The sequence below is a fragment of the Rissa tridactyla genome, chromosome 11, assembly GCF_028500815.1.
Source record: "Rissa tridactyla isolate bRisTri1 chromosome 11, bRisTri1.patW.cur.20221130, whole genome shotgun sequence".
NCBI classification, from domain to species: domain Eukaryota; kingdom Metazoa; phylum Chordata; class Aves; order Charadriiformes; family Laridae; genus Rissa; species Rissa tridactyla.
In genome coordinates this window covers 10,497,688-10,508,966 of record NC_071476.1, presented here as the reverse complement: position 1 = coordinate 10,508,966, position 11,279 = coordinate 10,497,688, and the positions used below count along the sequence as shown (strand labels likewise).

At 41.9% G+C, this 11,279-nt stretch overlaps 1 protein-coding gene across 3 annotated transcripts in view; it reads left to right on the top strand.

Annotated features, from left to right (window-relative positions):
• Window positions 1–106: 106 nt before the first annotated feature.
• Window positions 107–11,279, top strand: part of LARS1 (leucyl-tRNA synthetase 1) — a 33,734-nt gene continuing 22,561 nt past the window's right edge. The window contains exons 1-10 of one of the 3 annotated variants that reach the window (XM_054216909.1): window positions 107–247; window positions 1,543–1,661; window positions 5,738–5,825; window positions 6,510–6,590; window positions 7,034–7,174; window positions 8,255–8,416; window positions 9,094–9,206; window positions 9,613–9,676; window positions 10,212–10,279; window positions 10,628–10,853. In XM_054216909.1, the coding sequence (XP_054072884.1) occupies window positions 242–247; window positions 1,543–1,661; window positions 5,738–5,825; window positions 6,510–6,590; window positions 7,034–7,174; window positions 8,255–8,416; window positions 9,094–9,206; window positions 9,613–9,676; window positions 10,212–10,279; window positions 10,628–10,853 (1,068 nt within the window). In that variant the 5' untranslated portion in view covers window positions 107–241. Of the gene's footprint in view, window positions 248–475; window positions 627–1,542; window positions 1,662–5,737; window positions 5,826–6,509; window positions 6,591–7,033; window positions 7,175–7,774; window positions 7,847–8,254; window positions 8,417–9,093; window positions 9,207–9,612; window positions 9,677–10,211; window positions 10,280–10,627; window positions 10,854–11,279 lie in introns of those variants that run through there. The other 2 variants (XM_054216910.1, XM_054216911.1) reach the window with 2 other exon arrangements.

Sequence of the window (11,279 nt, the reverse complement as noted above, 5' to 3'; positions counted from 1 at the left end):
TGTTGCCCTCGCAGCGCCCTCCCGGGCCGCTGCCTCCCCCCCACCCGCCGCCTTGGTACGGCCCGGCCCGGCCCCACCGCCTTGGTACGGCCCAGCCCCGCTGTCTTGGTACGGCCCGGCCCGGCCCCCCCCCCACGCCCCTGCCTTGGTACGGCCCGGCCGCTGGCGGGAGCGGAGGCCCGGCCTCGCGTGGGGGGCGTGGCGGCGCGTGGTGTCCCGTCAGGCGCGGCGGCCCGGCAGCATGGCGGTGAGTGCGGGCAGGGCGCGGTCCGGCGGGTGCTGCGGGCCCGGCCCGGCCCGGCCCGGCCGACGGGGCCCTCCCCGCTCCGGGGCCGCGGCTCCGCGCGGGGCCGGCGGGGGCCGGGCCGGGGCTCGGGCCCGGCGCGCTCCCCTCAGCGCCAGCGCGGCACTCCCGCCCCACCGCGCGGCTCTGCTGCGTGTGGAGCAGTAGGAGAACGGTCCCGGGGGCGGGCTCCCCCGCGGCGTCCTGAGGTGTCCCTCAGCCGGTGTCCCTGAGCCGGCCCGGCTGCCGGGGTCGGTGGGCGGCATTTCTGGGCAGCGTACGCGGCTGATAAACCCTCTGAAAGCCGAAGGGCTTTCTGCAGCTCGCCTCGCGTTACTTATAGGTGAGGTAATAACTAGTAAAATGGTAGAGTCGCGCTAAGGTGGATGATTCAGGAGCGTGAGTTAGAACCTTTCATTAAGTTGTCATAGTATCTTTTAAAGGTATTTTGAGGCTTGCTGTAGTACTTTTATTGTTAATCAGGTTTCTGTTTGCTTATATGAGTAAACACAGGCGCAACTTCTGCCCCAGCTGTCTTAATAGTGCCTTGATCTTGGGGGGAAAAAAACCAAACCCTCAACCTTTGTGTGTGTCGAGCTTTATGACTGCAGTATCTGTAGCGCGTGTATCCTTTAACACTTGAAATATGTTGTATGGTAAAAGAATAAGGAGAGCGAGTACTTAACACTTAATGGTGGTGTTTAAACACTGATGGAATTTAAAATAATTTAAAATACTTTACCTTAAGAACTGTCCTTCTGAACTGCAATTATAGTAGATTTGTATGCCAGACTCTTCTCCCAGCATATGAAGTGCTGTTCCCCCTTCATGTGTAGCAAGATGGAGAAACATTACATGGGGTTTATGAAGAGTCTAGAGCAAAATCAGAATTCCATGGGTTTTTTCAAGGATGATTTATACCCACTCCTATCTCCCCAGTTCAGACAGCTTTGAATTAGGCATTTTGTGTGTTTTGTTGGCTGCTGTAGAGTCCTTTGCCTTGGAAAAAGGTTGTTAACACTTTCCTTACAGATTTTTCGTCTTGTTTCAGAATGCTGAGTCTCAAAGATACAGATTTACGTGGTCTGATTGTTGATCATGTTAGTGATGCTCTGTTGTGAGATTATGCTTCAGTGTTATGGAGTCCAGAGAAATGCTCGCCAGTAACGAAAGGAGTTTAGGAGTAGTCTGTAATATATTACAATTCTATATTTATTAACTCATTCAGCCAGATTTTATTTCATCTTTCTGTTTAACAGGAACGTAAAGGGACAGCAAAAGTTGATTTCCTGAAGAAAATTGAAAAAGAGATCCAGCAAAAGTGGGATGATGAGCAAGTCTTTGAGGTTAATGCTTCGGATAGGCAGAACCAAAAGAGGTATCATTACAGTATTATTTGGTTTTTAGACTCTATCTTTAACTGTTTGAAATGTCTTTTCAAGGGAACATTTTCCTTCAAAACCCAGGGGGTTAAAAAGTGGCTTCTCTTGAATGAATAGTGTTCTTGGATCATCTGGAGGTACTTAGTTATGCATTAAGCTGGCATTTCTGTAGCTGACAACATAAAGCAGTGGTGTACATGTGTTGGCTAAGTTCTAGTAGGATGTAAAAAGCCTTCTCCTCATTCCTCTGTAGTGTCCATACCCTCTGAGATTTTAAAAACGGATTCTCTGTTGTCTTTTACATTTTGACATGGAGGAGGCTTCTCAACGTGATGCCTGAACCCTTACTAGTGGGAGGGCTTTTGCTATCCCAGTTAGAAAGGACCACTCCTTTCTTTGAAGGAATGTGTGTACTTGCTCCGCTTCGCTGAGAAAAGAAAATTGTTAAACAACTATCTTGGGTCCTGGTGTAGGCCAGCCTGTTTTGCTTTGTGTGGAAGTGGATGAAGGCCAGGCGTGTGATCATTTCTGTTCCCCTGCTGAAGTGCTATGACTTCTCCCAGTACGTGAACTGTTGCAGCCGTTTGTCCCACTGCCTTGTCAGTCATAGAGCTTCAGTGTACATGTCTTCTGTTGTGAGCTGGAACTGCTGCAGGGTTAGTCCCAGGGCTGAGTAAATAGTGAAGAACCCAAAACAGTTAGAAGATTTGAATGCTAAATTAGGAGGTGTAATAAAAACTGTTGTGTGGGGGTGTGTGTTGCTTACACTTTAGAACTATTTTTTTCCCTTTTTTTTACTTAAATGCAGTTGGTACTTTTAAGTGTTCACTGTCTTACAGGTTGAAATTTAAGGCTGGAATTAATAATTAGTTTCTGATTAAAAACGGTAGTAGTAGGTCGGTTTTACAATATGGGGTATTACAGTATGAAATTTCAGTGTTTGTTATGGTAACAGGTAACCTTTGCTGCTTTGCTAAACTAATGTTCTTACTCTTCGAGTTAAAATGCCATGTATTTATTTCAGGATTTTGTCTTAAACATCTATCTATTTTTATAAAATAGCTGATACTACTAGAAGCTATGCTAGAGGAGAGAGAGACAATGCTGGCGCGAACATTTCTGCAGTCAGTCCTTACGTAGTCAAAGTGCGATTTCGTCCCATGCCAGGAAAAGGCTTTACTTACAATGTAAGGCCAACTGTATGAGGTTTAATAAGGCCAAGTGCTGGGTCCTGCATTTCGGTCACAACAATCCCAAGCAACGCTACAGGCTTGGGGAAGAGTGGCTGGAAAGCTGCCCAGCAGAAAAGAACCTGCCAGCTTAATGTGAGCCAGCAGTGTGCCCAGGTGGCCAAGAAGGCCAGCAGCTTCTGGCTTGTATCAGGAATAGCGTGGCCAGCAGGAGCAGGGAAGCGATCGTGCCTCTGTACTCGGCACTGGTGAGGCCTCACCTCGAGTACTGTGTTCAGTTCTGGGCCCCTCTGTACAAGAGGGACATTGAAGTGCTGGAGCGTGTCCAGAGGAGAGCTACCAGGCTGGTGAGGGGTCTGGAGGCCAGGTCATTTGAGGAGAGGCTGAGGGAGCTGGGCATGTTTAGCTTGGAGAAGAGGGGGCTGAGGGGAGACCACATTGCCCTCTACAACTCCCTGAAAGGAGGGTGTAGAGAGGTGGGTGTTGGCCTCTTCTCCCAGGTGTATAATGACAGGACCAGAGGAAATGGTCTGAAGTTGCGGCAGGGGAGGTTTAGATTAGATATTAGGAAGAATTACTTTACTGAAAGAGTGGTCAGGCACTGGAACAGCCTGCCCAGGGAGGTGGTTGAGTCACCATCCCTAGAGGTATTTAAGAAACGTCTAGATTTGGCACTTCAGGGCATGCTCTAGTGGCAGAGATTGTAGGTTGCGGTTTTTTTGTGCGTGTGTATGGTTGGACTCGATGATCTCAAAGGTCCTTTCCAACCATGAAGGGTCTATGATTCTATGTTTTTTCTTGCATTGAGCTGGTGAAGCTCTACCGTGATGTAGATGGAACTGCTGTAAGAGATCTGTTGCTGCTCATGCAAAACTCAGTCCTAGGAAGTGATAGCAAGAATAGCTATATCAATATTATTCAAAGACAATGGTCCAGGAGAGATGACTTAATGCAGTTGGCCTTTTCCAAAACTCAGATTTAATAAATTCTTTGATATGATTCCTGTGTGAACTAGAGGAGATTTCCTAGGAAAAAATCTAACCCTTATCTAACAAGAATGGAATTCCACCACAGATCTTCTCAAGTTCTTTTAATGGCTAACAATGTTCCCAGTTTATTTTTTCGTTATTATCTAAAGTTTTTTATCAAGTTCTTTAACTTCAGTTCCAGTCACTGCATTTGTTGTATTTCTCCTTCTTTGCTTGAAGCTTCCTCTGCTAATATAATTTCATTGTGTTTCTTGAGGGACTGTGTCTGAACCATCTCTTGTTTTCTGCTGTTTCCATGTAGTAATGCTATTGGTAGGATGACCTTTGTTCTTTTATTGTGTTAAAATAAAAGAAGAAATCCTCTTGTTGACATATCTCTGTGCGTGAATCTGTACTGAGGTTTATTTAGGTCTTTTTCCTTTCCTTTTTGGTATTTGCTGCTTCTAATTCATTTGAACTGCTGTGAATTTTACCTTGTTTTTCTCATTTGTTAGTTAAGGATTTATTTTTTCTTATAGAGCGTTTTACTTTTAAACTGTGCTGGTTTTGGTCAACATGATATTTTGCTTTGATAATGGCTTTCTGGTCTTGTGGTAAAAAATTCCCAAACTGCTGCCTGTTGATCATAGAAGGTGCTTGTTTCTTTGTTTAGGTTTTCTGCCACCTGCTTAGTTTCACAGTTGTCCTCAGCTTTCTGAAGTGGGTTCCTCTAAATCGGCGGGCATGTGTGGCGCTGCTTTGGATGCTGTTGATGTGCAGATGAGATCTGCTTTGGTACCCGAGCAGCTGCTGCGCTTCAGCCTTCACTCCGTCCCTTTCCCTGCGCCCCAGGGCTCCTGGGATGGGTGGGTGCTGCTGCCATGGCTGGGGGGCCACTGCGGCGAGGAGCCCTGCTGGCCTCGGCTCAGGACCCAAGGGTGGCAGTGCCTGGCAAGGAGGGGATGGAGCAGAGCCAATGTGTTTCAGAGGTGAAGGGAGCGTGTGGTGGGGTGGAGCCACCCTTTGGCTCGTGGTTTAATTTCTGCCCCAGAGTAGCCCTGAGACAGTTGTTTTGGACAGAACCTCAGGAGGTGCTTGGCGTGCTTGGGAGCACAGCTCCTCTCGCAGCAATGGATCCCTGCTTTGTACGGTGTCGAGGGCGGCTTCCGTGGGGAGCAGCGTTAGTCCTTTGGGTAGGTCTGGCTGAAAAAGCTGTGACCTCGGCAAGATGAGGTTAGTTATTGGTTATGTGGGGAAGTCAAGCTAAACACAGATAATGACTGAAGCGGTGTAACAGGTGGCAGCTTCTTAAATTGTAATCTTTTGCAAGCAAACAAATGACTTGGCCTTTATTTATGCATGTTTGTACATCAGTGGTAGTGTCTGAAAGGAGAAGAGTAGAGTACAAAGGTGCAGGTGGAAATTTACCATGTCCTAAAGATCTGGAAATTATGGTAGTTGCTCTGAGAGCAGGTTACAACAATATAATATACATTCAAAATACTGTGCAACAATGTATCTCTGTGAAATGAGTAGTTATTTACAGTGTGCCACTAGAAGACCTGAAGTCTGACAGTGGGAGATTAATTAAATAACTTCAAGCCTTTTTGGTAATTAATTTACAGAAGTAGGATTAGAATTTGTCACCTTTGGGCAGATGTTATATTTATTTTGAAGTTTCTCTGTGATGTCAGTCCTATGTGGGTTTCTTCTTTTGCACTTCTTTTAAAAGATGTGAAACCTGTTAGTATATCAGTTCTTTAAAATCAAAAACTTGTGTTATTGGCAAGGAAAATAGTACTTTGATGTCATTGTGTGCTGGTAATATTAACTGTTAACTGTTTTACTTGTGCATCTTCTGGTGGTCATTTTAAAAGCTAATTACATCTTTTAATTCTTTGAATTTCTTCTCAGCAAAGGAAAGTACTTTGTTACCTTTCCTTATCCCTACATGAATGGCCGCCTTCACCTGGGACACACATTTTCATTGTCTAAATGTGAGGTAAAAATTTTTCTTTGCTAATACCTTTAAATACTTCTCTAGAACAAATGCTAATTTTGTAGTTAAATTTTGAGCTAACAGAATGCCTGGTTAATTACTTCATAGAGCCAATAATGATTTAATTCAAACTTTCCTTTTTTCCCATATTTTCAGAGGTAATATTGCTGGTTGAAGAGAGATGCCACTGATAGCTTTTTTTAATTCTAGGAGACTAGACTGCAGGTGTTTTCCACTGCTCATTCTTCTAGAGTTGCTGAGATTTTTAGGAGATGTTGCTGCTTACCATTTGTCTAGCTGCTAAATGGCGCAAACTTTGCAAGAAACTGTACTGTCTCTTCTTTGTGAACAGTGTGCTCTGTTACCTGTACATTAACAGGCTTTAGATACTAGCGGATAGGATTCCACAAAATCCATCTCTTTGCACCCATTTTTCTCTATTCAAAAACAGCCACCTGAAAATTAGGAGAGCTTGTACTTGCACAGCCAAGCAGTGGCAGACCCAATAACAAAATTGAGTTTTGCTGCCTTTTCCTTTGATTAGCTTCCTAGATGCTGCTGATTGCATTCGTCTATCTTTCAGTAGTTTCATGTTAAAGAAGGCATTGCACTTATTTTTTGAGAAGGGTGCTAATTTAGCCTTATGCCATTCTTGTTTCATCTGTTTCATTTTTGCACTTTGTGTAGTTCGCGATTGGGTACCAGAGGCTAAAGGGAAAGAGCTGCTTGTTTCCGTTCGGTCTGCACTGCACTGGGATGCCTATAAAGGTAGGATGGTCTGAGTTGCTGAGGACTCTTTCCAATGTTTTTTATACTTAAGACTACTTAAGGCATTGCTTACTGTCCATCCGTAACATGATGTTAATTTAATCAAAAATTTATCAAGATAGTGTGATTTGGAACTTGAATTTATCATAAAGATGTGTTGTATTTGAACTATACGTTATGACTGTCTAGAAAATAAAATGCTTTAAAATTAAGTTTACTGATTGTATTTTCTCATTTGGAAGAAAATCCTCACTGTAAAGCTCTTCCTTCCACGGCAGGCATTCTTGAAGTTGCAAGATCTCCTAGAAGTTAATGGAATGTCCAGGAAAAGTTTAAAGCTTTGTAGTAGAATGCAAAATGTTATCAGTAAAAACCACTCCTTAGCTATGATTGAAGCAGTTGCCACAGAAAAGTGCTGATAGACTACCAATAACTCTATTTAGGCTTGTGCGGATAAGCTAAAAAGAGAAATGGAATTATATGGCTGCCCACCTGAATTTCCTGATGAGGAGGAAGAAGAGGAAGAAAATTCTGCTAAAAAAGAAGAAGAAATTATCATCAAAGACAAAGCAAAAGGCAAAAAGGTAAACTTTAAAGAAAATTTTTCTGGAGTGGTAGCTGTGCTCTCAAAGCTTCAAAGTAAGCATTATGAGTTTTTCCTTCTTGACATTCTTCAGAGAAACCTGTGATACAAATATTTAGATTGTTTTTTCCAAGACAGCTGGGTACTTTTAAGGTAGACTTGGAAAAAAATGCATTAACTGCATGGTTCCAGTGATACCATTTTAATGCATGAAATCTTAATGGTGAGCTGGTGCGCTGTTTAATAGTTTCCTGAGAAAAATGAGATCATCCAGAGTAATATGCTGATTTTTCCCCCCCCCCCCCCCCGCACAAAGCATTCACAAACGCTGCTTTCTCAGGGGAAGGGGTTACATGTATGCCTACTATCCTGATTATTCCCTTGAAAATGGTACCTGGCCTATTCTGGCTAGATAGGCTAAGTAAAATCCTCCAAACTATTTTGGCTTATCAAGGAAAAGAATCAAGTCTAGGAAAAATCTAGAGATGTTCTTAGATGTATTGTTGGTGTATGCGAAAGAGATTGTCACACTGGAAGCATTAGATTTGTCATTCTGTCTGCACTACATCAACAGAAGGTGTGACCTTGTCTGCTCTTGCAGGTAGTAAGTTGCTGTTGGGTACAGACATAAAATGCTGGAATAAGTGATATGAGCAAAGTAAGAGCAGAAAAGGTATTTGATACAAGGATATCGTGCAGGACTGTTCCACCTTTTCATGGTAAAAACACCCATTTGTTTGACCAGGACCTCAGTGAACTGGTTGTGTCTTGCCAGTTTGTCCTGCCTCACCCTTTCTGCGGATGTATCGGGTAGCTGTAAGCATGTGACAGTTAAAAGGAGGGGGGTCAATGTCTGTACAGTTGAATAGAAGCTGGGAAATAGAGCAGATCAGAAACTCTGATAATTAGAAATTCTGATAATTAATCTTCACTGCTAGAGAAGGGATGCTAAAGTATTTGTGTTAGCTTGTATACCTGGAAATGGAAAGTGTAACATTAATAGAAAAAAGTGCTCTTGAGCATATAAAGCTGTTGTGAATAGAACAACATCACTTTTTCCTAACCTCAATTGTCCTTTCAGAGTAAGGCTGCTGCCAAGACTGGCTCGTCCAAGTACCAGTGGGGAATCATGAAGTCTTTGGGTCTGTCTGATGAAGAAGTAGTCAGTTTTTCTGAAGCTGAGCATTGGCTGGATTATTTCCCTCCTCTTGCTGTCCAGGATCTGAAAAGCATGGGACTGAAGGTAACTGGAGAAATCTGAAATACAGTTATGCAAGCAGCCATACTTGTATTGTCATTGTGTTTATGAATATGCCGCTTCTCCTTGGAGAAGATTTTCTGCATAATACCAACATTATTCTAGAACTGTTTCTGGTATTTTTGGAATTATTCATTTAACCTTTTGGGTATTATGTGCTTTTTTATATAGAGCTTATATTCTATGCAATGATCGCAACTGGAAACAAGAAACGAATAAAAGAATTACGACTTTTGCTTCTTATTTCCGTATTAGATAACTGTTCTATTTTCAGTATTGACAGTAGTTTTAGGAAGAGTAATGATATTAAATAAAGATATTTGTGCTGCTGACAACAGATTTTTAAAAATGAACACAGGTAGAGATTATGAAAAACAGTAGTGCTGAAATTTAGCTGGATCAATTGAATAAAAGTACTACAGAATAGCTACAATTCTCAGTCAGCAGACAGGGCCTTGAGTCTGGCATCTCAGCTCTGAAGGACCATGCACATACACACTGTGTAGTTCCGTGTTTAAGCATGCACCCTTTGTGTGATAGGTACTTGCATTATCTTTTTGGAGAGGAACTTCTTTTTATTTTTAAAATAATGGTTTTGCTACTGTGAAGTTCCTTGAATTTCTTACTGTATTTAATTACCAGAGACTGTTATGCGTTTCCAGGTGGATTGGAGGCGTTCTTTCATTACTACAGATGTTAATCCTTACTACGATTCCTTTGTACGATGGCAATTTCTTACATTAAAGGAAAGAAATAAAATTAAGTTTGGGAAACGGTAAGCCTGCCACTCAACTTTGAGTTTATTGTGAATATGGATAAGCTCAGTTTTACCAAAGACAGAACCCTATGACATGTCTCTAGAACATGCTTATAATTCGCATTAAACTAAAATCCTTTCATTTCAAATACTCTACCAGACACAGTAAAGTGCTGTCTTTCTTGTGCTAGCAAGGTGTGGGAGATTGTGTTCTGTTTCAGTTTTTTCCATGGATACCAACTCAAAGCAAAACAGGGCCAATACTGAAAGTTCTTGCAAAAACTGAACGTTAACATCGGTAGAAATAGATTTATACAAAATTTGAAAATACCAATAAGAGGTCTCTTTTTCATCAAGTGAGGTTTTTCTCTTTTTCTACACGTTATTTTATTTGCTACTAAATGAGAATATACGCTTTATCTAGATACACAATTTATTCTCCAAAAGATGGACAGCCTTGCATGGATCATGACAGGCAGACAGGAGAGGTAATGTTTTAAATTGACATTTTTATGTATTGCTTATTATCTTAAAAACTGAACGGAAAAAAGATTTGTATCTTGGAGCAAAGTGGATTTTGTAGGTACAAAATGGAGTGGGTTCTCAGTTGTCAGTGCATGTGAAAATTGAATGAACTCCTCTATTGAGAATATTTGCCTTGAGCTATGCATAGTATTTCCCATTGTAGCTGTTTTCTGTGATTATTTGGCAATTTGTGCCAGCAGCATCGCTACATCATACCATTATCAATCTATTGAAACAAAACAAGCTGTTTTTAACTTAGATGTTGCTGTGATCATAGCTGTGATGAGTACGTTTCAGGACATAGGAATAAAGCATAACCTTTCTCTCCAGTCTGTGTTTTAGTAAACAGGCATCTGTTTCGATGGAAATATGATTTACTTTGAAGAAAGCATCGGTACCTTAAATAGCATTTAGGTTAGGTTACTGCGCAATAGGATTTATTTTCTTTACTGCTTGAGTCAGTGTCATATATTGATTGCTGCATTATGTGAATTGCAGGGTGTCGGGCCTCAAGAATATACACTGATAAAAATGAAGGTGTTAGATCCTTATCCCACAAAATTAAGGTAGGTGTTGAATTCATAATGGCAAATAGGTTCTATCTTATGGCCAGAAGTGACCATTACATTAGACAGTCTGTTTTGCCTAATGCAGAATATAATTCCACCCTGTTATTTCTGTCACTTCAAAGACTTGGTCTCTGTTTTGAGCTCCTATATTCACTAGTCTGTGAAACTCAAATTGGAGTTTAAAATAAAAAAGAAAGAAAATAAAAAGCCACAAAGACCCTAATGACCCACTTCCGTCACTTAGGAAATGTTACTTAAAAGTTCATATTAGCTTAAAAGCATGTTCTGCATTGCCCTGAATGTTTTTATTTTGGTGACTTATAAAATACTTTTTTTTCTCCCCAGTGGCCTAAGAGGAAAAAATATCTTCTTGGTGGCTGCCACGCTCAGACCAGAGACCATGTTTGGACAGACTAACTGCTGGGTTCGCCCAGATATGAAGTACATCGGCTTTGAAACTGTGAACGGGGATATTTTTATCTGTACCCAAAGAGCTGCCAGGAACATGTCCTACCAGGGCTTTACAAAAGATAACGGAGTCGTACCTGTTGTCAAGGAGCTGATGGGAGAAGTAAGCATCTTGCAGCTTGCTGGTCAGGCTTCTCTCTTCCTGTGAAGCTTATGCTTACAAAGGTGATGGTAGAATTCTACTTATAAAGAAAATACAGGAACTATTACAAAAATTTTGGAGTGTTTAGTGACTAAAAAAGCAAGCAGAAGTCAGCTTTCTTGGCAGCTGGGCTACAGCTACTTCTGGGAGATTAACCTGATGCACTTATGTGTGGACAGATGCGTTACTAGTGCCTTAGTGTTGCATGACGAATGAATGATTTTAAGTAACGTTTGTCTGCGAGAGTGATGACTCCTCTATGAGCAATGGAAAGGGACGGGAAAAAGTAATAGCTAGAAAGGGTTATGTGAAAAAGGCTTTTTGTTGATGCTGGAATTTCCAGTACATCTTTGAATTGAGCTTTCCTAGCTTGGTACTTGAATGTCA